At 37.1% G+C, this 27,839-nt stretch overlaps 4 protein-coding genes across 4 annotated transcripts; 1 reads left to right on the top strand and 3 right to left on the bottom strand.

Annotated features, from left to right (window-relative positions):
* The first annotated feature begins 106 nt into the window (after window positions 1–106).
* Window positions 107–1,443, top strand: Lamtor3 (Late endosomal/lysosomal adaptor, MAPK and MTOR activator 3). The gene is made up of 3 exons (XM_076124021.1): window positions 107–267; window positions 348–540; window positions 923–1,443. The coding sequence occupies exons 1-3, from the start codon at window positions 224–226 to the stop codon at window positions 1,061–1,063; spliced, it is 378 nt and encodes a 125-aa protein (XP_075980136.1). The 5' UTR covers window positions 107–223; the 3' UTR covers window positions 1,064–1,443.
* Window positions 1,434–8,738, bottom strand: LOC142979200 (glyoxylate reductase/hydroxypyruvate reductase-like). The gene is made up of 7 exons (XM_076124007.1): window positions 8,406–8,738; window positions 6,615–6,763; window positions 4,757–4,946; window positions 4,039–4,202; window positions 3,534–3,698; window positions 2,808–2,933; window positions 1,434–2,143 (listed from the first exon to the last, which is right to left on the bottom strand). The coding sequence occupies exons 1-7, from the start codon at window positions 8,552–8,554 to the stop codon at window positions 2,022–2,024; spliced, it is 1,065 nt and encodes a 354-aa protein (XP_075980122.1). The 5' UTR covers window positions 8,555–8,738; the 3' UTR covers window positions 1,434–2,021.
* A 1,461-nt stretch (window positions 8,739–10,199) lies between these two features.
* Window positions 10,200–16,665, bottom strand: LOC142979202 (glyoxylate reductase/hydroxypyruvate reductase-like). The gene is made up of 7 exons (XM_076124009.1): window positions 16,490–16,665; window positions 15,743–15,879; window positions 14,979–15,168; window positions 12,577–12,740; window positions 11,954–12,118; window positions 11,124–11,249; window positions 10,200–10,405 (listed from the first exon to the last, which is right to left on the bottom strand). Exons 1-7 carry the CDS (start codon window positions 16,558–16,560, stop codon window positions 10,290–10,292), a joined length of 969 nt encoding a protein of 322 aa, XP_075980124.1. The 5' UTR covers window positions 16,561–16,665; the 3' UTR covers window positions 10,200–10,289.
* Window positions 16,666–18,850: 2,185 nt separating this feature from the next.
* On the bottom strand, window positions 18,851–25,210 carry LOC142979201 (glyoxylate reductase/hydroxypyruvate reductase-like). The gene is made up of 7 exons (XM_076124008.1): window positions 24,842–25,210; window positions 23,811–23,947; window positions 23,014–23,203; window positions 21,427–21,590; window positions 20,609–20,773; window positions 19,768–19,893; window positions 18,851–19,003 (listed from the first exon to the last, which is right to left on the bottom strand). The coding sequence occupies exons 1-7, from the start codon at window positions 24,910–24,912 to the stop codon at window positions 18,885–18,887; spliced, it is 972 nt and encodes a 323-aa protein (XP_075980123.1). The 5' UTR covers window positions 24,913–25,210; the 3' UTR covers window positions 18,851–18,884.
* Between the last annotated feature and the right edge of the window lie 2,629 nt (window positions 25,211–27,839).

Below are 27,839 nucleotides of genomic sequence, written 5' to 3' on the forward strand. Positions count from 1 at the left end.
TCAACAAAATAAAATTCACACATATTATTATGTTTAGGAACGGAATGAACTCTATGGCTTATTATCAAATCAGATCAAAACATGTCATATTTGCTGTCAAGTGAGAAGTGACTGTCATTTGTCAAGTGTCAATATAATCTTGGTTATCGTCATAGTCGCACTATTATATTTATCACAAAATCAGATTGTTTTGGTTTTTCATATTCATTTAATTCATATCAAAATGGTTGATGATCTGCGTAAATATTTAAACCACTTACTGGAAAAGTAATAACTATATTAAGCTTATAACATTGGTGTACGATGGGATAAACACATAAAGTATATGTTGTTTTTAATGGTTTTAGAGTAAATGGACTGCACTGTATCCTTATAACTGATCGCGATGGCGTGCCTTTAGTGCGTGCTGTGACGGAGAGAGCGCCTCAGCTTGCTCTGCGGCCTAACTTTATATCAACGTTTGGAATGGCTACGGACCAAGCTAGTAAACTCGGTCTTGGCAGGAACAAAACAATTATATCTATGTATTCAAGCTATCAGGTATGTTCTTATTCTTGTGTTACTTTAAAACTTCGTCTACTGATAGAGTCTGTTTTATTAGTTTCTATTAAGTAGTATAGACTTTGATGATGGTTTTTGTTTTGATTCATAGTAGAAAGAACAGTGGGTGTAGACTTATCTGATAGTTAATAATTAGAAGTATTAATCAATAACCAAATGGTTAATGAGTGAAAGACAAACTATTCTGTTGATGATGATAAAATTTAAAAATGTAGTCTCCATATTTCTTTAAGTCGCTCCATGTAAAATACTGATATCCAGCTGCATCTGGTAAGACTGGAAGCTGACTCCATAGTTGGAAGAAAGGCTATGCTGATGTCTATAATTACTTTTATTTAAATCATTGGTGCTTTGTTTACAGGTGATACAGATGAACAAACTACCACTAGTGATCACATTTATTGGCAGTGACAACTGTAATACTGGCCACATATTGTCTCTGGAAAGTCAAATAGAACCTTTTCTGAAGGACTTAGAAGCTGTTGTTGCGGACGCACCTTGAGTTTAAAAAGTATGTTATTGTTTATGACTACTATTTTATAAGTTAATTAAATATTAAAATGCCATTAAATGTTAAGATTGTTACAAAACTGTATTTGTTTTTTTTAGGATATCTTAACAAAAATTTCATAAACAGTTTAAACAGAAAAAAGATGCTTACCTACATAAATCATTGTTAACTAAAAATTATTCTGTTCTTATTTCTGTTCTATATAATATTTAGATTTTTTTATTGGGTTTCATATAAATTCCTTGGATTATTTTAATGGCAGATTTATAACTTTATCCATTACTTAAGTACTTGTATATAAACATTATTGATACTTTTATAATATAGTATAAAATATAAGTATAAATAAATAAAAGCCAAATTTATATGTATTTAAATGCATTTTAATTACATTCAATTCCATTTTTTCGTATTCGAAATTTTTACAACATATTTAATTAGCCTTTTTGACAGACTGTGTGACTCAAATTAGAGTACCTATTTTTATCACTGTTCATCCTTAACCTGTTCTCTGAACATAAACAGACGTAAGAATAGGCGTATTATTTTTTAGAGCAGTGTTTCTTAACCTTTTCAAGCCTGCAAACCCCTAGAAAATCAACCACAAAACCAAGGACCCTTCAATAACAGAAAAAGGTATTTTGCTACTAAGTAAATAAGTTAGCATTTGTTTTTAAGTGCTACCACTTATAGTAGTGGATAGAGCAACCAGCGGGCGGTCACTCCATAGATGGGTGACCGCATAGTGGTATTTAAACTGGGCGATTCTTTGCTTCGGAGGGCACGTAAAAAGTCGGTCCCGATTGTTGTCAATAAAGAAAACAGTTGTTAAGCCAAAAGCCTTCGGGCGGCTTGAACAATTTTGACACTAGGTTGGTCACCATACGATGAGAAGAACTGAATAGGTTAAGAATCACTGTTATAGAGTATCACAGGTTTTAGTTGATGATTATAGATTTACAGGAGTAATGAGTGGTTTGCCAGTGAGGGCATTGACCACATTGTTGGCGGCCAGGACGCCCATGTCACTGCGCGTGCGCACTGTCGCGCTGCCAATGTGCGGAAGCACAACTGCAATCATCAAAATATAATATTAAACATAACTATTTATATTAAAGCAGAATGTACAGAGTACAACAGACAGTGTTTACGAATTGGTTACTAGACCAACAAAAAACTAATTATATTTAGGAGTTCTAATCTTTATGAATCTGTTTTTAAGCAAGTGGTTGGGGGTTCGAACCCGAGGCGTTATAAGGTTACATAGGAACCTTGCATATTTAAAAAGTCTATGACAATTCATAACAGCATGCAAAATCTTTGACTCGCATTTGGCGAGCTTAAACACTTACCTACTTACCCTCTTATTCATAAACATACTATAACCCTATTTTAGTTAAAAAACTAATACAATATGTTTTCTCTTTTTCATTTCGCTAAGGAGTGAAAAAAACAAAGCTCTTTATAAGCCTTTCATAACTTCATATATTTTTTTGAATAAGAGGGTTACTCTTACTGGACATTCTGGACAGTAAAAAGTACCATCATTTTACTTATTACTGTCCCACTATAATGCATTAAATGATGGCATTCTGATTTACTAATCGGCACCGTGTGAGCTCTAATTAGCTAGTGTTTCGTCTTTTTCACTCATTATACCAACAGTATCAAAATTGAAAGTGACACTAAGTAATTTAAGTAGGTAAGTTTACATATTTTTCGTAATGGTTCTTACATAAGTTAGGTAGTGTAAGTAGTTTGTGGTCTTTGGGCAGTGGTTCAGGGGTGGTGACGTCGAGCCCCGCGGCGTAAATCTGCTTGTTCTTCAGCGCATCGTACAAGGCTTCCTGCTCGATTAGGTCTGTGAACATATTTATTTGATGGTTACTCGCCTATTTATGAGTTATATACAACGTGTCCCAAAACTCAACGTCAAAACGAAAACCTGCGCTAGCTGCCGAGTTGTGTTGGCTCTCAAAAAATATTAAAAAAAAATCTATCTCATGAAGTTTCAAAATGACAACCATTTTTGTAAAATTGCCACCCTCTGATGAGTTTGCGTCTACTGTGGCTACAAATGACTTCTTTTCTAGTTCTTTTTTTGTGTGGAGTATGCCTAAGTAACGCTACTACAAATTTAAATTCATTATTTGCAGAGAACTTCATTGGAATTTCTGAAAATATCCCTTTTATGGCAAACTATGCCTTGAAAATATTTCATCACTCAACTTTGATTGTCTGTCCTGAAAAATATTGTCTTGTACTACGCTTTTTCGGCGTTTACCCTTAAAAGTTGGCGCATTTAATGGGCTTTTGAAAATGGTATAACACTTTCTAAATTGTTACGCCCGTATTAATAGTATTAATCGTATAGATTAATACTATTAATACGGGTGAAGTAAAGTTAATACTATTTATACTATTAATAGTGGTGAAGACTTATTTTATAAGTTCAGTCTACCTCCACGGCCTACATTGACGATAATGGCGTTGCTCTTCATCTGCGCGATGGTGGTGCTGTTGATCATGTGTCGGGTCTCGCTGGTGAGCGGCGCGGCCAGCACGATGAAGTCGCTCTGAGCCAGCAACTCGTCCTGACTCACGAAATCGGCGCCGAGGGCTTTACCTGAAGCAAATAAGACAATTTGATTTCCGACAAACATTTTTATATTAGACTTTAAGAATCATCTTATGTGGATATTATTTTTTTCGTCATCATCAGCCTAGCCTTTCCAACTATGTTGTAGTCGCCATTCGCTGAGACTGGTTGTCGGGCTTACAAAATGACAGCCGGGGCCCACAATTTAACGTGCCGTCCGAAACACGGAGAAACTCGATATGTATAAAATGGCCATCCCCAGAACAACCTCGACAAGCGTGTTATGTAATGGTTGTTAATAACAAAAATTAAGCTTTTAGCTAGGAAATACATATAATATAAATAACTAATATAGATGATTGGTTACCTTCAGGCTTCTCCCTATGGCCGCTGTACAAGAACTTGCCAACCTCGAAGCCTGCAAGGCGTTTGACAACAGCTTGTCCGATGCCGCCGAGCCCAACTATCCCAACGGTGCTTCCGCGAACATCCTGACCGAGCACCTTGTCGAAACCGATCTCCCATTCACCTCTGCAAATTTAAAAGAGCGAATTATTTCGTCAAATGACTTTTTTTCCACAATTTCGTCGAATAAAAGATCTTGCCGCCGATAGGGGGACAGTGGGACACTCAAACAGGCTAGTAAAAGAAAAATCGTCTTCTATAATCTGTGATGTACATTTATGAACGTCACGGTTTCTTCACCTCTGACTGAACATTGGATAGATCAGGTGGAATTTTTTAAGATGTACTTAATATATCGGTTACTTTGGATACACAGTTATTTGCCACTTATCTTATACTATGAAAATGACCCTGATAGTGGTATCTGGTAAGGAACAATTAATTCTAGAAAACCATTAAAATTTCGCTGACTACAAATAATTGCTAGATTTATGGATGTAGCTTAAGTAGAGTAAGATTATAGGAGTTGAAATCAAATCGATTCTCAGATCCCCTTGAACACACACAAAAAATTTCATCCAAATCGGTCCAGTCGTTTAAGAGAAGTTCAGTGACAGTATAGTAACACACTTACAGAAGAATTATATATATAAAAGATAGCAAAAATAAATCTTTTTTACCTGGAAACCTGTGCAAGGTTTTCAGTGAATCGTCTTGCGGCTCCCAGCATTAATGCCACGGCGATCTCGGCTACAGCTGGAGCCAGCACGTTGGGAGTGTTGGACAGCTTGATACCACGAGCCCTGAGCTCATCCAAGTTGCAGTGGTTGTAGCCAGCTGATACTGTTGCTACCAGCTTCAGTTGAGGACCTGGGTAAAATATAAATCTATACTAATATTATAAAGCTGAAGAGTTTGTTTGATTGTTTGTTTGAACGCGCTAATCTCAGGAACTACTGGTTCGATTTGAAAAATTATTTCAGTGTTAGATAGCCCATTTATCGAGAAAGGCTATAGGCTATATATCATCACGCTACGACTAATAGGAGCAGAGTACCAATAAAAAATGTTACAAAAACGGGGAGAATTTTGATTCATTCTCTCTTATGTGACGCAAGCGAAGTTGCGCGGGTCAGCTAGTATAATATATTCAGGCAACCCATACACCTCTCTCGTTTGGGAGGAGACCCTTGCCCAACAGTGGGACAGCAATGGGTAAAAAAAAAACACACACACACGGTCATCTGATTACAAACTAAGCAGAGCCTGTACTATAGTTACCAGGTAGTTGATAAACATCATTGGACAAGTCACACACGGTCATTTGATTCCAAACTAAGCAGAGCTTGTGCTATGGTAACCGAATAACTGATAAATATACTAATATACTTAAAATTACATACTTATATAGATACACTAGCTGACCCGCGCAACTTCGCTTGCGTCACGTAAGAGAGATTGGGTCAAAATTTTACCCGTTTTTGTAACATTTTTTACTGGTACTCTGCTCCTTTTAGTCGTAGCGTGATGATATATAGCCTATAACCTTCCTCGATAAATGGTCTATCTAACACTGAAAGAAGTTTTCAATTCGGATCAGTAGTTCCTGAGATTAGCGCGTTCAAACAAACAAACTCTTCAGCTTTATTATATTAGTATAGATTAACAACCAGGCTCAGAACAGATACTCGTGCTCATTACCCAAATATTTTTCCCGGGTGGGACTCGAACCCACCATACCAACATATGTATCTACTTCTAAATACATACTTATATAGATACAATTTTTCAACTGCTTCGGGAACAATAGTTTCAACTAAAGATAAAATATGTGTCATAAGACTTCGTTTTTTGGAGTTTAAACATTCATCACTGTTGTTCAAAGTCTATCACTTAGATTATACAATCTCGTTATCTAAGGTCCATCATAAGTGATAGTGAACCATAACACCAACATATCACACTATTTGTATTTGCAGTTTCAAGATCGTAATCGTAATTTATCTGCTACTGACAATACAATTGATAAAGATTGTGGTGATATCATGAAACATATAACACCAGTAAAAATAAATTTGTTACCAAGCAATGGCAAGTTTACATAATTACTAACCAGAGCAGAAGGGGCGGCGCTTTTGTTTTAGAGGGTCTAGACAAAAAAAGCTTAGTAAAACTAAGGCTCTGCCATTAGCCACCTTTACACACATACTCTTTCACGCATGAAAGAACAATCGCGCGCGAAAGACGCGGGGTATCCAATTGGAGGTACCGCGTCCTGGCCACTTTATGGTGACTGTTGAAGGAACACCGTCAGGTTTTTAGTCGGTATGCCCAAATTTAAAAGCCGGAACGCCAAGCCGTTGGGAGAGCCCGACAGACCCCCGCTACCTCCCTGGAGCGGGACATGCAGTAATGCATTTTCCTAACGAAAAAAAAAAAAAAGGCTTTCCCGCGTAGTGAACGTGCGATAGAGTGTGTGTGTAAAGATGGCTATTTTTATTGGCTGATGTAGTGTAGTAGTATGTAGTAAGTGTTTACCTGCTTTGTCCAACAACTCCTTAGTGATAGGAAGGTTGGAGCTCCAGACGAGAGCAGAACATCCTGGGATGAGCTTTAAGAGGTCCTCCTTAGCCAAGGTCTTGCCTTCCTCGGCGAAGTTGAGGTACTTCGTTTGAACAACTGTGAAACTGATTGCAGTCTTAGTTATAGAAGTTTATGAAGATAAACATAGGTACAAAGAGGCAGTTAATTTCATTCAAAAGCGAAGTCGCTTCCCGCGTCTGTATGTATGCAATCTTTAAAACTACTAAACGGATTTTGATGCAGAGTTTTTAATAGATAAATAAAGTATTTTACGAAGAGGAAGGTTTATAAGTGAAATCTTTTTAAAGCGAGCGAAGCCGGGGCAGGCAACTAGTTATGTATTGTACTGATCCTGTACTTAAGGTATTTAAGAACATGTTTTTATAGTCCAGCAACTTAGTAAAGAGTCTTGGTGGCGGCTGGCGGAAGAGAATTCAGAATTTAGAACATCAGTGATCCGTAGGCTAATGCAGCTGACGGGCAAGCGATGGGTTGTTTGATACAGCTAGTTACATATTTTTTAAGTCCACAGAATTACTAATTATAATACAGACAAATCGTCTATACCAGGGTTCTCTATTCAGTTGTCAAACTAAAGTGTACCCTTGGCTATATTAAATAAGCCAAGAAATTAAGGGCTAAATGAATAAGCCCTTAATTTCTTCCATGTTTCTATTCAGTAGGTAAACCTAAGGTTTTGGATTAATTATAAAACTTCATGAACAAACTAAAGTCGTAATCTGTAGTCATTTGTTACAGTAATTGTTCAAGTCTCGCTGAGTGCCTATTCAATTCATATTTACGAAGTGAACACGATAAACAACATACTTCATGGATAACAGTGGCTATTAAAATGAGATGATTTTTTATTGTTTAAGAAGGTTATCGGAAAGAAGGTAATGAAATTGTTACAAAAGAGATTATTTCCAGAACAATATCTGTACAAAAAAACCCATAGGCTTCAGTAAATAATATTATTATAGGTACGACAATAAAGCATTTGAAAAAATAATGCCTACATTCCGTCCGTTAACGAATACCTTTGACTATTGAGCAATAATTAGTATGAAGGATTCTAAGATGATTTATTTGGTAGGTAGGTAGGTAATTGCCTATGTTTTTAAACGAAATTACAACTAGTGAATACAGAAAATTATTATGACCTATACAAGATTTTCAAAGTTATTTCTTACGTAGCTAGGTTGATACCTACATGTTAACATGAACATTTGTATTATTCGAACCTTTTTCCGTAAACACATTGAGGCAAAATATTATTAGCACAAAGATAACGAACTACAATCACAAACATGTCTTGTGACTATTTATAAATGCATGTTTGAATTCTCAAATAAAACACTGATGATTCTATACATATAATATATCAAAGAAGTAATTATAATTAAGTTATTCGTGCGGTCAAAGAACTCGCAATGGCCTTGTCTTAAGCAAACATTAATAGGTCATTCCACCGAGACACGGGATTGTAGCAATTTACTAGCAGTTAAGTTATTATGTGTCTTCAGTCAATTTTATAAAGAAACAATACGATGAAAATAGTTACTATAAAAATAAACTCACACAAAACAAATTGTATTTCTTTACATTGACAACTTTTTGGCTTTAAGGCGTCCCTCGGTTCTGTCAACCTCTGTGTAAGCAATATAGTTTTACAAAAATTCATGGATTTATCGGATTTGTTAGAAAACTTCTGTGTACAAGTAAAAATATATAAATAGTACTCACTGTTCCTGCAGTACTTTCAGTCCTGCTGGAGGGAAATCGTTGGAAGACACTAAAACTTTAAGATTTTTCGTCATTGTGTTGTTCGCAACAGAGTTCGCCGGCAGAGTGACGGTGACTAAAGCGGCAACAGCTATGTACAGTACAATCATTGTTTATATAAGAACTCTTAAGATATGATATATTATCTAGAAAATCAAAAGATAAGTAAATACGTATTGCTATTGAGCGCGTCTGAATCGTTCTGTAGCCGGCTCCACCGGCTGTTTAGTCAAGGTCGAAGCTCCAGAAAAAAAAATGGAGCGGTTATGCCGGCGAGTGGCGGGAATATGATCTTGTTTCATTCTGTTCGTATAGTTTACTGTTTCCTACAATCGAGCGGTTGATAAACTTTGTTGGTCGTAAACTTCACCTTTAAACTATTATATCAGCATGTTATATTTACACAATAATAATAAAAATGTTTTTTATTGTTTGTGAACGATTTGGATAGTGTGGTCACATAACTTTGTACAGGTTAATCTACATCCTACTATAAATCTGACAGTTTATGAATATGTATAAAGCCCGCTGCACACGACGCTTGTTTTGCTGCTGGATTGCTTGCGGGGCCCTCTGCTGGCAGCGCTGCGAGAAAGTGACGTCACTGCTGGCTCTGCAGCGTGGTTGCGTGCTGGCTGTCGATGATAGAACGTGTGCTATTTTCAAATTTCAAATTCAAATTCAAATTCAAAATATCCTTTATTTCGTAAACTTTTTACAAAGTATTTGAAATAGTCACGTATTTGTATTTCTTTTGTCCGTTTCGGAAAAGCTGGTTGCTCGTGAGAAGAAACGGCAAGAAACTCACGGCTTGCTCTTTTAAAATGTCAATTTGCTTGATACAAGATTATTTGATGATTTACTGTGTACACTCAAAAAAAAAGCTGTAAATATATCTAATTTAAATTTTAAGCTAATAAAAATTGTAATAATCTTCAAAAGGAAACTTATTGGTAGGACACAGTAAAACATTGTACATTAAAACATTAGTACATTATTTGAAACAGACTTGGTAGAAGCAGCACAGTCCCAAGCTTTATTATCGTCCAAATAATCTTTAACAGTATAATAGCCTTTTAAACATAAGTTGCGTTTAATAACTAATTTAAATTTATTGAAGCTTAAATTTTTTTCGTGACGGCTTGCTTGCGTGTTCTCTTTTTTTCGTGCTCTGTTGTTGAAAAAATATGTCGCAAAGGTGGTCTCCGGAGCAAATTAATGCTTTAATTGACGCATACAAAGAAGAACCGTGTTTGTATGCAACAAATACTCCGATTACCACAACAAGCGTCTTCGAACTGAGGCTCTTGATAGAGTGAGGAACGCAGTTTTGGGGTTAAAGCCAACCGTGACGGCAAAAGAGTGCTCAACCAAGTTTCACAATTTGAGAAATCAATTTAATATCACTTCGATGCACGCCTAGCGACAAGCACCGTGTGAAGCCAACCTACCAAGGGAGCCATCAGCGCACCCAGCCAACTTCGAACCCAGCGGCAAATTCTAGCAAGCTATCTAGCAGCAAAACAAGCGTCGTGTGCGTTGGGCTTAATATGCATTCTTTGTATTATATTGAAATATGTCTTTTATATTTATATTTTCTTGCTCTTTGCTGCAGAAATTGGACTTGCTTGCTAAACGCATTTAGATGATAAATATTCCACAGATGGTTTAAGTAGGTACTAAAACTTGAAACAATCAAATTCCCATAGGATACTTTTGACCCAGCAAATATCTGTGGGTATAAAAAAAGATATAAAAAAGAAATCCAAAATTTAATAACATACTAATACATTATTGTATTTTTAAAAACGTTCTTCTTATATATAATTATAATAAACTTCCTTATTACATAGGAAACAACATAGGTTTGCCGTCCAATCCCAACAGAACGTTCTGAGCGGCTATGGTGGCCATGTCGTCGCGTGTTTTTATCGTCGCACTGCCCATGTGAGGGAGAATATCTGCAAAAAGATATAATAATAAATACGCTTTCCAAATGTCCGGGACTCTATAGTCCCGAGATACGAAACAGACGAACAATATAATAATATCTTTAGACAATTCACACACGGTCATTTGATTCCGAACCAAGCATAGTTTGCACCATGTTATTCAAATAACTTCTGTTAAAACTGATAATGTACTTCTAAATACATTAGACAAATAACAATCAGGTTCAGATCAGATACTCTTGCTCATCAGACAAATTTTAATATTTGACCCGGGTGACCCCACCCGGCACCCGCCTACCACACCAAGTCTGAGATGTTTTCCTTGTAAGGGTAAGCTATAAAAAGATCCATCGCCCGTATCTCGAACCAAGAACCGAATCCGAATTCTCGTGATCAGCAGTCACAACTCTCATGACTGCTTCCGTGGCGCAGTGGTTTAGGTCACCACGCCGATATCATTGCGTCGGGAGGACGTGGGTTCGATGCCCACACGGCACGGAGCAATTATTAGTGCGATCCACAAATAATTGTTTCGGGTCTGGTTGTGCTTTGTGTCCGTTGTTTGTGTGTTTGTTAAAGTCCACGCGGCACAAGAGCAACTCTTAGTGCAGGAGCTATCTTTTAAAAAAACAATATACACAAACAAACATGTTGTTCTTTTCAAAAACTTCACGTCTGCATAGTTATCAGACAACGATTGATAAAGGAAGAAAATCTTTTAACTTACAGCAGTTAGGTAACGAGACCAGTGGGTGATCTTTGGGCAGTGGCTCTGGAGTGACCACGTCAAGTCCGGCTGCGAATATCTGCTTGTCTTTAAGAGCGTTGTATAAAGCTGTCTGGTCCACAACCTCTGTGAAAAACAAGTGTACCCAATTAGCCTAGGTTGACTCGGTTAGCGAACAATTGTTACTGTTACTCATAAAAGGTTCATCCAAAATGCACATGCTATGTATTTTTATTCTAAATATTTAAATTAAAATCTATGTTTATTAAATATTTTGAAATTCAAATGATTACAGACTGACGCATTATACTAGACTTAGAATTGCAAGATTGTGATGTCACTATGTCGTATTTTGATACTAAAATATTTTTTCAATATTTCATAAAAGTAGCTGGTAGTAACTGTAATAGTAGAGTAATAAAAAACATTATTTTGGCGGTTAAAAATAGTGGCCAGCGGGCGTATCACGTATCTCAGTTGACAACTAGTTTACGTCAAATTGATGGCCACTATTCAATACACTGCTGCTTTGACGTAACGTTTCAATCACTATAATCTAGAGAAAACAATGTACAGCTTAGTGACTTTCAAATAGCTGTCAACTGAGCTACGTGACAGCCCCCTAGGTGTTTTTTGCCAACTATTCTCATTGGCCTACCTTTCGAACTGGCGGTAAATTCACCTGCTGGCTTTTGACAATCCAGTATTTGTATTTGACCTAAATGTTTTGATTTTGATTATCTCTTAACTATTAATAAATAATGATTAATATGATGGATGATTTCTTCATGACTCTACGCTCCAACGCTCTTCATCCGGTCTTTCTTTACCTCCTCTGGCGATGTTCACTAAAACGGAAGTGTTCTTCATGAGCTTGAGGGTATCAGCGTTGATGAGGTGCCTAGTCTCCGGCGTGAGGGGGCAGCACAGGCACACGTAGTCACTCTCTTTCAGCAATTGCTCCAGGGGTACTCGCTCTACTCCTAATTCCTTAGCTTTAAGAATAATCACTATTATTACTTTTCCATTTATGCAGTATCTGTGTCCATCTCACATATGAACAACTAATTATAATAAGACCCTCCCAACAGTATCGAGTCGAAAATCAAATTCGATTGGTTCGGACAAATGTCAAATACATAGTAGTTTTAAATTTCAAACTAGCGCGAAATCAAATACTGGTTTAAAATGAAAATAACCTACATCAGACATAACTTTCAACATATTGAAGGTGATTTTTACCTTTACCGATTCTCACGGATCAATAGCGTTTTCTATGAGAGTTTAATCGCTATTGAATAGATAAACTACCGCTAAATATACCTCAGAAACCGGTAGTCAGTGTCTTGGAGTGCTAATAAAATGTCGGTTGTTGTTGTACGTTGTAACATGGCGGTCCTTTATCCATGTCGAAGGCCTTCGGGGGGTTTGAATAACTACATGAGTACAATACCTTCAGGCTTGTCGGTACGGCCGCTGTAAATAAACCTGGCAACGTCAAATCCTCTCAGTCTTCGGACCAACGCTTGTCCGATACCGCCGAAGCCCACGATGCCCACGGTACTGCCTGCGATGTCCTGTCCCAAACACCACTGCACACCATACTTCCAATTACCGCTGAAATATTCGTTATTGTCAACTTCAAAACGAAAGTATATGTAACTGTCTTACCCCCGGTTTCTGAGGTACATTTAACGGTAGTTTATCTATTCAATAACGTCAAAATTCGTATAAAAAATGCTTTTAAATAGATAAACTACCGCTAAATGTACTCAGAAACCGGGGGTTAATTAGCTGTACGTTTGGCGCAGTGGTTAACGTGGTCACCTCGCCCCAAAAGCGCCCTGTGTGGTGTATTCGAATCCCACCTGGGTTAAATATTTGTGTAATGAGCACAAGTATTTGTTTTGAGCCTGGTTGTGAATTTATCTATATAAGTAATATTTGGAAGTATAAAAGTATGTTCATCGGTTGGTTACCATAGTACAAGCTCTGCTTACTTCGGGAATAGATCGCGTTTGAGCTGACCAACGATATTTATATTATTATATTTTCAATCGTATAAGAGCATCAATGTAATGATTGCTATTGCTCAACAAATAATACGCAGTGATTGCGTCGAGTGGTCGTGAGTTCGATTCCCACGCGGAACAGAGGTTTGTGCGATCTACAAATAGTGTTTTTGAGTAATTTGTGCCTGTTGTTTGTATGTGTGTAAGAGTCCCCGCGACACAAGAGCAATTCTTAGTGTGGGAGTTGCCTTTATTTTAGAAAAATACAACAATGCACAAGTTAAACTTAATGGAAATTCTCAAATTAGAATTTGTTTTTTACCAGTCGTTTTTCTGAAAGTTATTTCTGTTCTTACAGAAAGTTGGTACGTTCATATTCGGGCACCTATTTATATGTCAGGCAATGAAATTCAAGGTTAAAATAATTTACGAGTAAAATAACTCGGTGTAACAATTAGCCTGAAATTCGTGTATGAATACATATTACACAGTAAACTGACATCATAGAACTGATGAACTTTAATAGACTACTGTCCTTAATTTCAAGAAAAATACTATTTAACGCACTTTTAACGTATATTTTATGTTTTAATTTTTGTATCTGTAACTTTTAAATCTTAATAATAATAATATCCAGAGTGGAGTCGCAAGAGCAGAGCTCCCACTCTGTTCGGAGGACGGATGCTGAGCGTAAGTGGCTAGTGGGCCAGTGATGCCGGACCCTCAGGGAGCAAGTGATCTGAGTTTAACGTCCAGCGAGGCCTCTCCGTCCTTCAGCCGCTCACGTCCCTGTTGCCCCCTTGTTGCTATTTATGCGACTTGTTTAGGGTGGCCCAGTTTGTGAGTTGGCAAGTCTCCGCCTGCCATTTTTACATGTTTTCAACATTGTTATCGGCAGGCGCCATAGTCCCCATAGATCCCCTGGTTTCCAGTCCATAAGCACCCCATCCCAATAGCCCAAGTAGTTTTTCCCGTTAGTTTTGCCATAGTTCCACACAGTCCGGTGATTGTCCTTGGGTGCATTTTATAGTGTAAACAGGGATAATCACCGGATTGTGACACCACACATTATTGAAAGATTAAAGCCGTCTAAAAAGGGCCTCTACGTGTTGGCTTCGGCCCCACGCACGCCTTCCAAATGTCCGGGACTCTGTAGTCCCGAGATATACAAAAAAAAAAAAATTATTATTTAGGTATTATCTATACTAATATTATAAAGTTGAATAATATATAAAATTATTAATTATGCTCAATGGCCGCTAGGGGGCGGTATCGCCTTCGTTTGAAACCTAGTTTAAATGATGTATAGTCAAAATTACTATCAGCTAAAGGTTTCAGTTGCTGACTTAAACTGAATTTAGCAATTACTGCGTATTTTTATCATAAATCGGTATTTTCATACAAAAAAGTACAATGGAACGATCGACGCTAGCCGAAAATTATTGAAATTTAAATATTAAATATTTAAATATTATGGGACAACTCACACACGGTCATTTGATTCCAAACTAAGCAGAGCTTGTACTATGGTAACCAAATAACTGATAAACATACTTATATACTTCTAAATACATACTTATATAGATACATTAACATCCAGGCTCAGAACAAATACTCGTGCTCATCACACAAAGATTTGTCCCGGGTGGGATTCGAACCCACCACACGCGGCGCTATGGTTGTTGCGGCGAGGTGACCGCTTAAACCACTGCGCCAAACGTTTAGCTTTGTGCGATCCTGGCTTTATGCCTAATTCTGACAATAACACAGTATTAAATAATAATTATAAAGTCGTATTATTTTTCCAACTGCTAAACAGCCATGTTGAAACCCGGTATATCGCCTCTCGAGGTCATGAACTCCATCCTTGAACCTCCTGGCAGCGGCTATCATGAGCCCCACGGTGATGTCTGCGACAGCGTTGTCCAAGACCTTAGGCGTGTTGCCGAGCACTATGCCTCGTCTCTTCAATTCTTCTACGTCTATATGGTCAGTACCAGATGCCATCGCGGACACAACTTTTAGTTGAGGACCTGGAAAATCATTGTAAAATGTATCATGACCAACTTATAATAACAAAGGAACTAAGACCATTATTTACCAACTTCAGAAAAGAAGGTCGTTAACTTGACGCATTTTTTTTAAACCGGCTTTCCGATCGAAATTTCACCCGCTAAGGGTGTAATTACCAAAACCCTCTCACATTGATCTCCTACATTTTCGACGAAACATGCATGCTTTTCAGCTTCTTACGTTCATTAGTTTCGGCTATCCGTTGTTTGTCAGTCACTTAGGTAGCAACGAAATAGTTTTATTTGATTAGATAATGTAGTTATAAATATTCTCCACCCGATAAAATTATACACTATTAATAAACTACTTTATAATCTTTTGACGGCCTTCGTGGCGCAGTGGTTAAGGTGGTCGACACGCCACTACGTGGTTGATTTCGATTCTCACACGGAACAAATATTTGTGCGATCCACAAGTAGCTGTTTTGGGTCTGGTTGTACTTTGTGTCCGTTGTTTGAATGATAATAAAACGAGACGAGAGCAATTCTCATTTAGCATTTTTCAAGAAAAAAAAATGTCATTGGCTAAACCCACCTGCTAAGTCCAAAATTTTTGCCGTAAGTTTGTGTCTCGTATTCCAAATGAGTGCATCGTATCCAGGGATGGTCTTTTCAATGGTAGGCAGACTCTCTGGTTCATATTCAGCATACGGCAATACCGTTGCCTGCACTCTGTTCATATGTTTATTATTATTATATAATTTTTTAATTATTTAAGCATAAGTAGTATACTTAAATACATACGTATACAATCACGCCTATTGCACACTAAGGTGTAGGCAGTGGTGTATGAAATTTTAATAATATTTCGACATATTTTTTTTATTATATAACAGGGAGCCAGCCTATTGCCAATTTACTTGACACGTATCCAAACCTCCGGTTGAGAAATATTCTAATGTAAATAAGAAAAGAGCAGTACTTTGTCCGACCTAGGATCTGAACCCAAGATCTCTTGATTAACAGGCGGATAGACTGCGACAAAGAGGAAGTCACTTTAAAAAGAATAAATTCATAAATAAAAATCTTAATAAAAAACAGTATATGTATACATAAATAGTATGTAATAATTTTTTAGGTAGATAGTCGTGTTATAACCCAGGTAACTGGTAAAATAATGGCATCCAACTGCATCCGGTGATACTGGGAGCCGACTCCAACATATATTTGGAAGAAATGTTAGGCTTATATATTAGGCCTTTTCTTCTTATAATTAAAAGGAGTTACAAAAAAAAACGTAAATGTGAAATAAAAAAAATAATAAAAATGAGATTGAACTTACTTTTCATTCAATAACTCCAAGCCAGCAGCGGGATAAGTATTATTCACGATCAAAACTCGTTTTAGCGACATCTTTCGAAAAAGTAATACAATATGAGCTTATATGTATTTACAATTAAGACAAGATGTTAGGTGATCTGTGCTAATACGTCTAAAAAATATATGAATTAAAAACGAAATATAAGTAATGTAACCGCGACCATGACATGCAAAACTACGTTATTATAGATCTTTTAATTTCTGATATCAGTTTTATCAGTAGAGGAAATAGAATTGATAGGCGTTACTGTGGTCAACAATTCAAACTCAACAATGGTCAATAATTGCGTCACTTTAGTATGTGACGTCTGTCACATGTATTAATAGAATAAATTGTAAAGATAACCAAATCGTTTGGAACATTGCTTAACCGCTTGTAGGCCCAAAGCACACACGCATAAACCCGTAATCGGCGCACAGGTTCTGTCATCCGCCAAGTGTTAGCGAGTTACATAAAAACGATGATTTTTGACTTTGGGATAGTAATTCGAGAATTCAAGTGATGATTTTCTTAAAGCTTATTAGTATAGCTCTCCTGTGGTGTTTTAATTGTTAACCAGTTGCTTTCTATATTTTCATGATTTAGCTGTAAACATCAACAATAGCAAAAATTGGCCCCACTTCGAGTTTAAATAGTGTTATTTTGAAAATTAAAGCGAAAACCTATTTATTTTATTATAAAAATAGTAAAAGGGTTCAATCTATATACAAAAACATTGAAAAAACATATCATTGTCATATAAAAATACAAATTTGCAGACATTTTAATATTTTTAAAAATAGCACAAAAATATAATTTATAGGTGTAGCCACATCACAACACTAAAGTATAAAACGTGTTAGAAAGATAGATAGATACAAAACTATGGAAACTATATAAAACTATGATAGATAATTGGAACAATTTTGGATAAATAAATCTTCAATGAACGAACAGTTGTATTAAATATGTCAATATTAGGTATAAGATATACTATTTAGAACATATATGATACAATGGCGAGTGCTGACTATAATTTGTGCTACAATGGGGTAAGTCAAAACTTTTTCTATTGTGTATACGACTGTCAGAACGTGGTACTGAAAAATTGAATTTACTGAGCAGAGAGGGATGGTCAAGTTTTCCATATACTAGGTAGTATATAGTACGTATGTATGTAGATAATGTCAGCGATATTCCGCCTATGCTATAGTGTCAACATTTTGAAATGTGTGGGGAGGTTTGCTTTCCTCGTAGGAAGTAAGACTTCGACAGAGGTTCTTAGAATAAGACAGATATAGTACCTACAGAAAGTGTTTTTGGAGTTTTTCGATTCTGGAAATATGTACTGCGTAGGACGGGCACCATACTTGGCAACAATACTCTAGAAGCGATAGTACAAAACAGTTAAAGTAGCAGGATGGGAATTTCATGGTCTTTAAAAAATTTGGTTTGACGTATGACAAAACCACCTAACCGGCTTTGTTCGTGACGTCCATGTGCTCGCTGAAATCTAACTTGGTACCTACACCTAGGTCACGCATGCTTGTATCTTCATTTATTGGGGTATCTATACTTCTATACTAATATTATAAAGCTGAAGAGTTTGTTTGTTTGTTTGTTTGAACGCGCTAATCTCAGGAACTACTGGTCCGATTTGAAAAATTCTTTCAGTGTTAGATAGCCCATTTATCGAGGAAGGCTATCTATACTAATATTATAAAGCTGAAGAGTTTGTTTGTTTGTTTGTTTGAACGCGCTAATCTCAGGAACTACTGGTCCGATTTGAAAAATTCTTTCAGTGTTAGATAGCCCATTTATCGAGGAAGGCTATAGGCTATATTTCATCACGCTACGACAATTCGGAGCGGAGTAGCAACGAAAAGTGTTACAAAAACGGGGAAAATTTTGACCCATTCTCTCTTATGTGACGCAAGCGAAGTTGCGCGGGTCAGCTAGTCATTGTATATCAATGTTGTGTACCTAGTACTACCTAGGTGGCATCGATAGCATCTCACGTTTGCGTAAAAATGTAATATGGTAGCATTTTGATGTAAAAAACTTCTAATAATTCCGTACACAAATATCAGCATATTAATGGTCTTATCTTTTTAAATACGTCAGATTGTCTTTGTTCGATTCTATCGTGCCCCGCTCATAGTCTATTATGTCATCGATGTTTGTTGTTTTAACTTATACTTACAAAAACACGGTAAGAAATGTGAAGAAAAGATCACAATCAATAAAAAAATAGAAAAATTAGGTTTTTCGGTGGGAATGATTGTGTTTACAATTATTTTGTGCGTGTTATGGTATAAAAAAGAAATCAAAACAAAGTTTTAAACGGTATTAATACATGATTTTATTCATAAAAACGTTAGTACATAGGAAACAACATAGGTTTGCCGTCCAATCCCAATAAAATGTTCTGAGCAGCTATGGTGGCCATGTCGTCGCGTGTTTTTATCGTCGCACTGCCCATGTGAGGGAGAATATCTGCAAAAAGAAATAATAGTAAATACGCTTTCCAAATGTCCGGGACTCTGTAGTCCCGAGATACGAAACAGACAAACAATATATCATTGGACAACTCACACACGGTCATTTGATTCCGAACTAAGTATATTATTATCTTGTACTATGTTACAATGACTGATAAACATAGGTACTTAAAATGAAGTACATTTTAAGTACCAATACATTAGATAAAAAACAACTAGGCTCAGATCAGATACTCTTGCTCATCAGACAAATATTTGACCCGGGTGGGATTCGAACCCACCACACCAAGTCTGAGATGTTTTCCTTGTAAGGGTAGGCTATAAAAAGTTCCCTCACTCGCATCCCGACCCAAGAATCGAATCCGTGAAAGAAAAACTTTCACGTGACCAGCAGTCACATGACGTATGACGTAGGCATAGACATGCATTTTTATTATTATTTTCAAAAAATTCTACGAACTCATCAGGCAATCTATACTAATACTAATACTAATATACTAATCTATACTATAATATTATAAAGCTGAAGAGATTGTTTGTTTGTTTGAACGCGCTAATCTCAGGAACTACTGGTCCGATTTTGAATAATCTTTCAGTGTTAGATAGCCCATTTATCGAGGAAGGTTATAGGCTATACATCATCACGCTACGACCAATACTACGACAAAAACGAGGAAAATAATGATTCTCTTATGTGACGCAAGTGAAGTTGCGCGGGTCAGCTAGTGATTGATAAAGGAAGAAAATCTTTTAACTTACAGCAGTTAGGTAATGATACCAGTGGGTGATCTTTGGGCAGTGGCTCTGGAGTGACCACGTCAAGTCCGGCTGCGAATATCTGCTTGTCTTTAAGAGCGTTGTACAAAGCTGTCTGGTCCACAACCTCTGTGAAAAACAAGTATATCCGATTAGGACAGGGTTTCCTAACCTTGGGTCCGCGAGTCCCGGAGTCCGCAGACAACATACATAAATATTACACGTGGTTGAGTGTTTGATAGATACATGTAACGAGCCAAAGTCGCGGGGCGCAAACAACCATCGCATTAAATTATTTATGTGAGTAAAATATATTCATTGAACTTTTTTGCAAATAAATGTTGTTAGGGATGTTTTTTAGAAAAAAATTGGGAAACACTGGCCTTAGGCTGGTTGACTTGGTTAGTGAACAATAAAATTATTAACTTGTACTCATAAAAGATTAAACCAAAGTGATCGTGCTTTGTGATTTGTTCGTTAATAATGTTTAAATTAAAATTGTTACAGACTTACCAAACTAGGTCATTATATTAGGCACATAGGCACTCATTTGATTCCAAAGAAATTACAAGCTTGTGACATCGCTGTATCGTATGTCGATACTCAAATGCGTTTTTGATATGTCATAAAGAGTAACTGATTTGACTGGTAGTCAACTATCTAGTAGATAATTTGTAAAAAAACATTTTAACGATAAAAAAAAGTGTCCAGGAGGTTCTTGCCAGCTCTTCTCATTGGTCCTACCTTCCGAACTGGCGGTCAATTCTCTCATCTACTGAATTTTGACAATCTCTTATTTAACCAAAATAATTTGATTATGATTATTTCTAGATGATTTCTTTACCTCCTCTGGCGATGTTCACTAAAACGGAAGTGTTCTTCATGAGCTTGAGGGTATCAGCGTTGATGAGGTGCTTAGTCTCCGGCGTGAGGGGGCAGCACAGGCACACGTAGTCACTTTCTTTCAGTAATTGCTCCAGGGGTACTCGCTCTACTCCTAATTCCTTAGCTTTAAAAATAATCACTATTATTACTTTTCCATTTATGCAGTATCTATGTCTATGTAGTTTAAAATTTCAGACTAGCGCGTGATCAAATTGGTACTGGTTCAAAATGAAAATAACCTACATCAAACATAAGTTTCACTACTACGGTTCGTGAAAACGAAATTTCGTCAAATATTGAAGGTGATTTTTACCTTTTCCGTCCTTTTTTCTATACATACGGAGCAGGCAGTATCCAAAAAGCCTTATATACTTGTAAAATAGTAAGACCGAAAGTTTAACGAATTTTCGTCTTTGTTGATGATACGGCCTCAGATGTCCGGCAACAAACGCATGATTTTACTGTCATCGAATTTAGGCAATAAGACCCTAAGCACAAATAGTTCAAAAAGGCATTGACTTTGCAAGTACATAATAATATAATCTCGTAGTACAGATAGTCGCACTTATCTGTCGGTAAACGATCAATAGGAAAGCAATCTTTGCGCGAACATTTTATAGATAGCGGTATTTGAGCTGAGCGTCTCAGTGTCTCGGAGGGCACGAAGTCAGTTGTTGTGGTCAATTAATACGTAGGTATAATATAGCAATCGTTAAGCCATATCAAAAGCCTTAGAGGCTTAGAACAACTTTGACATTACGTTGACCACAAACCTACCTTCAGGCTTGTCGGTGCGGCCGCTGTAAATAAACCTGGCAACGTCGAATCCTCGTAGTCTTCGGACCAACGCTTGTCCGATACCACCGAAGCCCACGATGCCCACGGTACTGCCTGCGATGTCCTGCCCCAAACACCATTGCACGCCATACTTCCAATTACCGCTGAAATATTCGTTATTGTCAACTTCCAAAGAAAGTATATGTAAGTCTTAATTAACTGTACGTTTGGCGCAGTGGTTGTCGTGGTCACGTCGCCGCACTCCAAACACGCAGAGTGTGGTGAATCCCACCCGCGTTAAATATTTGTGTGATGAGCACGAGTATTTGTTTTGAGCCTGGTTGTGAATTTATCTATAAAAATGATATTTAGAAGTATAAAACAATTTTTATCAGTTATCTGGTGTATCTGGTTACCATAGTATAAGCTTTGTTTAGTTTGGAATCATATGACCTTGTGAGAGTTGTCTAACTATATTTATGAAAATGTTCAATCGTACTTTTTCATCGGCCTAGCCTTTCTTCCAATTATGTTGGAGTCGGCTTCCAGTCTCACCGGGTGCAGTTGGATACCAGTATTTTACACGCAGCGACTGGCTATCGGACCTCCACAACCCAGTTACCTAGGTAATAACACGGTACCTCTCGGTAAGACTGGTTGTCAGACTTTCAAGCTTCTAAATACTGTTAACGACAGTCAAAGATCTTTAAATGACAACCGGGGCTCTTAATTTAACGTGGTTTCCGAAACACGAGGGTACTCGATATGTTTAAGATGGTCACCCGTCCTCAGGACAACCTCGGCAAGCGTAGTTTAACCTTAGAGATCGATCCACGCGGCTGTTGATGACTAAGCCACGAGCTCCACTCCACCGATACGACGACTCTTGATTTAATAATGCAAAACAAGTTAGTTGAAGTATATAAAATTTCCAAAGTTAGAATTTGTTTTTTACTTGTTGTTACGTTTATATCCGGTCAACTATTTATACGTTAGGCAATGAAACTCAAGGTAAAAATAATTCACGGGTAAAATAGTTTGGTGTGACAATAATAGCCTACACACATTGTAAATTTACTTCATAGAATAAATAGTTCATTGGTTCCCAAACTTTTATAGACTACTGCCTCCTTTACTCGCAAAATAAAGAAATGCTAGCGCCCCCTTGTACATAATAGTTATATAGTTTAGTTTCTTTACGTTCAAAATATCTTTCAGCGAATTTATACAGTAACTGAAGCAAAACATTTCAGTCACTTAATTAACCAATTGTTTGTTGACCAATAGAAATGATTAAATTTGGTATTTTCATACAAAAAAAGTACGTTTCTATGGTGCTAATAGCCAGTTGTGCTCACCGGTCGGTAAGCAGCATGTGGGTTAAGCAACTCTTTGCCCGGTTAACGCATAGAAGGGTTGGCGTTTAGTGGAATTGGAACTGAGCGTATCCTTTCCCGGAGGGGTCTAAAAACGATGGTTGTGGTTAATTAAAATAACATAGATCCAGTCGCATCGAAGGCCTTTGGGCGGCTTGAACAACTTTGAAACCAGGTTAACCTTTAAATATTGAAAGAAGATGTAGAATACCTCTCAAGTTCCTGAACTCCATCCTTGAACCTCCTGGCAGCGGCTATCATGAGCCCCACGGTGATGTCTGCGACAGCGTTGTCCAAGACCTTAGGCGTGTTGCCGAGAACCATGCCTCGTCTCTTCAATTCTTCTACGTCTATATGGTCAGTACCAGATGCCATCGCGGACACAACTTTTAGTTGAGGACCTGGAAAGTCATTGTAAGAGATAATATCATAATCATTAACGGACTTAAGAAAAGATGGAGGTGTCATCTCGACGTAAAACTTTTTTTTGTAACAAGCTCTCTGCCCGCGTGAGCGTAAGCTTTCACCCCCATAGGGCTAGGTTACCCCCATAGGCATATTGATCTCCTACATTTTCAACGGAACATACATGCTTTTCAGCTTCTTGCGTTCATTAGTTTCAGCTGTCCGTTGTTTGTTAGGAGTTCCGTAGGTAGTAACGAAAGAGTTTTATTTGAATAGATTTGTAGTTTTATGAATATTCTCCATCCGAGAAATTTTTTATACTTCACGGTATTAAAATAAATTATAAAAATAAAAGGTACTAACAAATGCGTTATAATGTTTTGACGGCCTTCATGGCGCAATGGTTAAGGTGGTCGACACGCCACTACCAGGGCGTCGGGGGTTGTTTTCGATTCCCACACGGAACAAATATTTGTGCGATCCACAAGTAACTGTTCCGGGTCTGGTTTTACTTTGTGTTCGTTGTTTGTATAATTATAAAACGGGACGAGAGCAATTCTTATTTAGCATTTTTCAAAAATAAATGTCATTGGCTAAACCCACCTGCTAAATCCAACATTTTTGCCGAAAGCTTGTGTTTGGTGTTCCAAATGAGTGCATCGTATCCAGGGATGGTCTTTTCAATGGTAGGCAGACTCTCTGGTTCATAGTCAGCATACGGCAATACCGTTGCCTGCACTCTGTTCATATGTTTATTATTTACTTTTTTTTTATTTAACCCATTAATGTCCCACTGTTGGGCAAGGGTCTCCTCCCGTAATGAGGGAGGGGTTAGGCATTGAGTCCACCTCGCTGGCCAAGTGCGGGTTGGGGACTTTGCATGCCTTCAATAAATTTATTAAACAAATTCTAGGCATGCAAGGTTTCCTCACGATGTTTTCCTTCACCGTTGGAGCATGTGATAATTATTTATAATACACACATAACTTCGAAAAGTCATTGGTGTGTTGCCTCGGGTTCGAACTTGCGGTGTCAACTTATACCACTCGGCTATCACTGCTCCATTATTTACTACTTATGCTTAATACATAGGCATGTGTAGGCAGTGGTGTATGACATTTTAATAATATTTCGAGAAAAAAAATGTAACAGGGAGCTAGCCCATTGCCAATTTACTTGGCACATATCCAAACTCCGGGTTATACGGAGTTCAGAAATATTCTAATGTAAATAAGAAAACAGCAGTACTTTGTCCGACCTAGGAACTGAACCCAAGATCTCTTGGTCAACAGACGGATAGACTGCGACACAGAGGAAGTCACTTTAAGAATAATTAATTCATAAATAAAAATCTTAATAAAAAACAGTATATGTATACATAAATAGTATATAGGAACGAAACAAAATTAAGAATATAAACTATTTATTAGGTTAGGTAGTCATGTTATAACCCAGGTAACTGGTAAAATACTCGTATCCAGCTGCATCCGGTGAGACCGGGAGCCGACTCTAACATAGTTGAAAGAAATGTTAGGCTTATATATTAGGTAGGTCGTTCCTTGTTCTTCTTTTAACTAAAAGGAGTCACAATAAAATATAGTTATATATAAGAATAAAAATTAGATTGCACTTACTTTCCTTTCAATAACTCCAAGCCGGCAGCGGGATAAGTTTTATTCACGACCAAAACTCGTTTAAGCGACATCTTTCGAAAAAGTAATACAATCTCAGCTTTAAATGTATTAACAATCAAGATAGGATGTGAGGTAATCTATGCTAATGCGTTTTATTTATAAAAATATGAATTAAAAACGAAATGAAAGTAATGTAACCGCGACCTACGCAAAACTACGTTATTAAAGATCTTTTAATTTCTGATATCAGTTTTATCAGTAGAGGAAATAGAATGATGTGATACTGTGGTACTCAACAACTCAAACTCAACAATGACATAATCGTGTCACTTTAGTATGTGACGTCTGTCACATGTTTTTATAGAATAAATTGTAAAGATAACCTAATTTTTTGCAATATTGCATAACGAGAACAAAATTTTACACTTCTAATAATTCCATACACAAAAATTATCATATGAATGGTCTTATCTATTTAAACACGTCAGATTGTTATCTTTGATTCACTTGTACTCGCTTTGTGGTGGAATTCTACCTACAGGGTATAACGCCATCTAGTACCGAATAGTAGTACTAGTATGAATTCTGATGACTTCAGTCCTACCTTACCAACAGTATAGATGGTGTTAAAAGTTGAGTTATATGTACTTTACTGGGCTTGTTCTCATCTTGTTATACCTCGGTTTCAATAGCTTAACTTCAGACAGGAGTTGTTCTGTGGATGGGTGGCAATTTTATCATATACGTATCGAGTTCCAACGTCTTTCGGAAGGCACGTTAAATTGTGGATCCCGGCTGCCACATCCACATCTTTAGCATCGTTAATAGTAGTTTGAAGCTTGAAAGTCTGACAACCAGTCTTACCGAAGGGTACCGTGTTATAACCTAGGTAACTGGGTTGCGGAGGTCAGATAGGCAGTCGCTCCATGTAAAACACTGGTATCCAGCTGCATCCGGTGAGACTGGGACCCGACTCCAACATAGTTTGGAAGAAAGGCTAGGCTGATATACATATATGTAGTTATTTACTTGTATTTAAACAAACCTATTGAGTTTCTAACTTCAATAATGTTTTTTTAGAGCATTACATAGCAATTATTTTGTTTATTTTAAAGCAACAAATGGCACACAGATCGTTTAAATCCTGCAGTAAAATATATTTAAATAGGAAAACATCGTGATGAAACCTTACATGCCTACATTTTTTGGATACATTTATTAAATGCATACAGTCCCCAACCCGCACTTGTCCAACGTGGTGGAGGCCTCACCCCTCCTTCATTTGGGAGAAGACCCTTGCCCAGCAGTGGGACAGTAATGAGCAAAAAAAAAAAGATATTTATAATCCTTCGGAGCAGGTAAAACCGAGGTCAGAAACTAGTGTTCGATAACAGCGCTAATAAAAAATAGCATTGCAATAAATATAAAGTATTTTAAGCGTAAGTAGTTGTAAACACGGGATAATGGTCGGAAAGCACGAACCATAGACAAGTAGCTGTGTAGCAAACATGGCCGCCATAATTCGATGACACTATTACAATAATTTTACAAAGTCATTTTAATAAAACTATTGCGACACTGTACAAGTAGTTGTTGAGAATTACGGGTTTTGTAAGCCGCTAATCGTAGTTCTACCGTGCTAATCCGAAAGACTGTAAGTCAACATATAGAGTTTTTGCTTAACAGAGCCCAATACCTATGTCAGTTTAGTACCTTTGACCAATTTTTTTTTTATAATTTTTACTCTTATTTAACAAAATAAAGCAGATAAAAAAAAGGATTAAAAAAATAAGGTAATTTAACAACAGTCGCGCGGATCGATCTCTGAGGTAAAGCTATGCTTGCCGAAGTTGTTCTGTTGCTGGGTGACCATCTTATACATATAGAGTTCCTCCGTGTACCGGAAGGCACCTTAAATTGTGGGTCTCGGTTGTCATTTTCAAAGATCTTTGACAGTCGTTAACAATAGTCAGAAGCTTGAAAGTTTTCCAACCAATCCTACCGAAAGGTATCGTGTTATAGCCCCGATAACTGGATTGTGGAGGTGAGATAGGCAGTCGCTCCATGTAAAATACTGATATTCAGATGCATCTGGTGAGACTGGAAGCCGACTCCAACATAGTTTGGAAGAAAGGCTAAGCTAATAATTGTGAAAGGTTTTTTGTCAATTATCTCGAAACTAGCTTTTAGAAGTTACAGTGTTTTGTTTCGGTAGGGCAGAGTTGTAATGTCGTTGTGTATTGAACGCAGATGCACGCATTGGCACGTTAACACTGACTAAAGAAACAGAAACTTGTACAGTTTTAACAATAAATCTTACGTTAGGCCCTCCTTTTAAGTAAAATTTATACATGTGCTAGGAGGTTCTGCTCTTCAAAGACTTTGTTTTAATATCAAAGAGATATACAAGCTTATAAGCTTAAACTGAACAGATATCCATAAAGGTAACTTGGATATACTTAGTTAAAGACTCTGAGTCAAACATTAGATGCTGTAATTTTAAAACTCTGTAGGTATTTATAGCAGATTAAAACCAGACAATCTTGTAATAAATCCTGTCAGAAACTTTAAAATACTGACAACTAGAAGAAAAATCAATTCTAAAGAAAGTAAACAAATGAACATCTGGCAGCGACCTCAAACGCACGATAAAACACGAATAAATTGAAAATACAGTTCGTTTATAACTTCCTGCATTCTCAGCCACATCTTAGTTATAGTCGTGTATTATTCTATGCAATCCGACCAACATCGAACGTAGATGGACATAAAGATGTTGCGGGCAAGTTAGTGGTATATAATTCGGTTGGATTGTACGAGGGTTGAGGTGCTATCGACCGTTCTTGGCGCCAAACTGGCGACCGTGCTTCTGCGAAACACAAAAGGGTGTTTCCGATAGTTGCGGTAAAGATAGGTTGCGGTTTCTCATGAATAATATGTCACAACTAAATAAGAACTATGTAGAGTAAAATCAAGGCCTGAAAAATAAGTAAAATCT

Source organism: Anticarsia gemmatalis, chromosome 16, assembly GCF_050436995.1.
Source record: "Anticarsia gemmatalis isolate Benzon Research Colony breed Stoneville strain chromosome 16, ilAntGemm2 primary, whole genome shotgun sequence".
NCBI lineage: Eukaryota > Metazoa > Arthropoda > Insecta > Lepidoptera > Erebidae > Anticarsia > Anticarsia gemmatalis.

Excerpts from the sequence above, each read along its gene's own strand:
- Lamtor3 (XM_076124021.1), top strand. The coding sequence starts at position 224 with ATGGTTGATGATCTGCGTAAATATTTAAACCACTTACTGGAAAA. Across the intron at positions 268-347 it reads TTAAACCACTTACTGGAAAA|AGTAAATGGACTGCACTGTA; the intron begins GTAATAACTATA and ends TAATGGTTTTAG. Across the intron at positions 541-922 it reads CTATGTATTCAAGCTATCAG|GTGATACAGATGAACAAACT; the intron begins GTATGTTCTTAT and ends CTTTGTTTACAG.
- LOC142979200 (XM_076124007.1), bottom strand. The coding sequence starts at position 8,554 with ATGATTGTACTGTACATAGCTGTTGCCGCTTTAGTCACCGTCACTCTG. Across the intron at positions 4,203-4,756 it reads AACCTTGCACAGGTTTCCAG|AGGTGAATGGGAGATCGGTT; the intron begins GTAAAAAAGATT and ends TTAAATTTGCAG. Across the intron at positions 2,934-3,533 it reads CGTCAATGTAGGCCGTGGAG|ACCTAATCGAGCAGGAAGCC; the intron begins GTAGACTGAACT and ends ATATGTTCACAG.
- LOC142979202 (XM_076124009.1), bottom strand. The coding sequence starts at position 16,560 with ATGTCGCTAAAACGAGTTTTGATCGTGAATAATACTTATCCCGCTGCT. Across the intron at positions 15,169-15,742 it reads AAAAATTTTGGACTTAGCAG|GTCCTCAACTAAAAGTTGTG; the intron begins GTGGGTTTAGCC and ends ATGATTTTCCAG. Across the intron at positions 11,250-11,953 it reads AGTGAACATCGCCAGAGGAG|AGGTTGTGGACCAGACAGCT; the intron begins GTAAAGAAAGAC and ends TGTTTTTCACAG.
- LOC142979201 (XM_076124008.1), bottom strand. The coding sequence starts at position 24,912 with ATGTCGCTTAAACGAGTTTTGGTCGTGAATAAAACTTATCCCGCTGCC. Across the intron at positions 23,948-24,841 it reads TTGGAGTTATTGAAAGGAAA|AGTGCAGGCAACGGTATTGC; the intron begins GTAAGTGCAATC and ends ACATATGAACAG. Across the intron at positions 19,004-19,767 it reads GGTATCATTACCTAACTGCT|ATATTCTCCCTCACATGGGC; the intron begins GTAAGTTAAAAG and ends TTCTTTTTGCAG.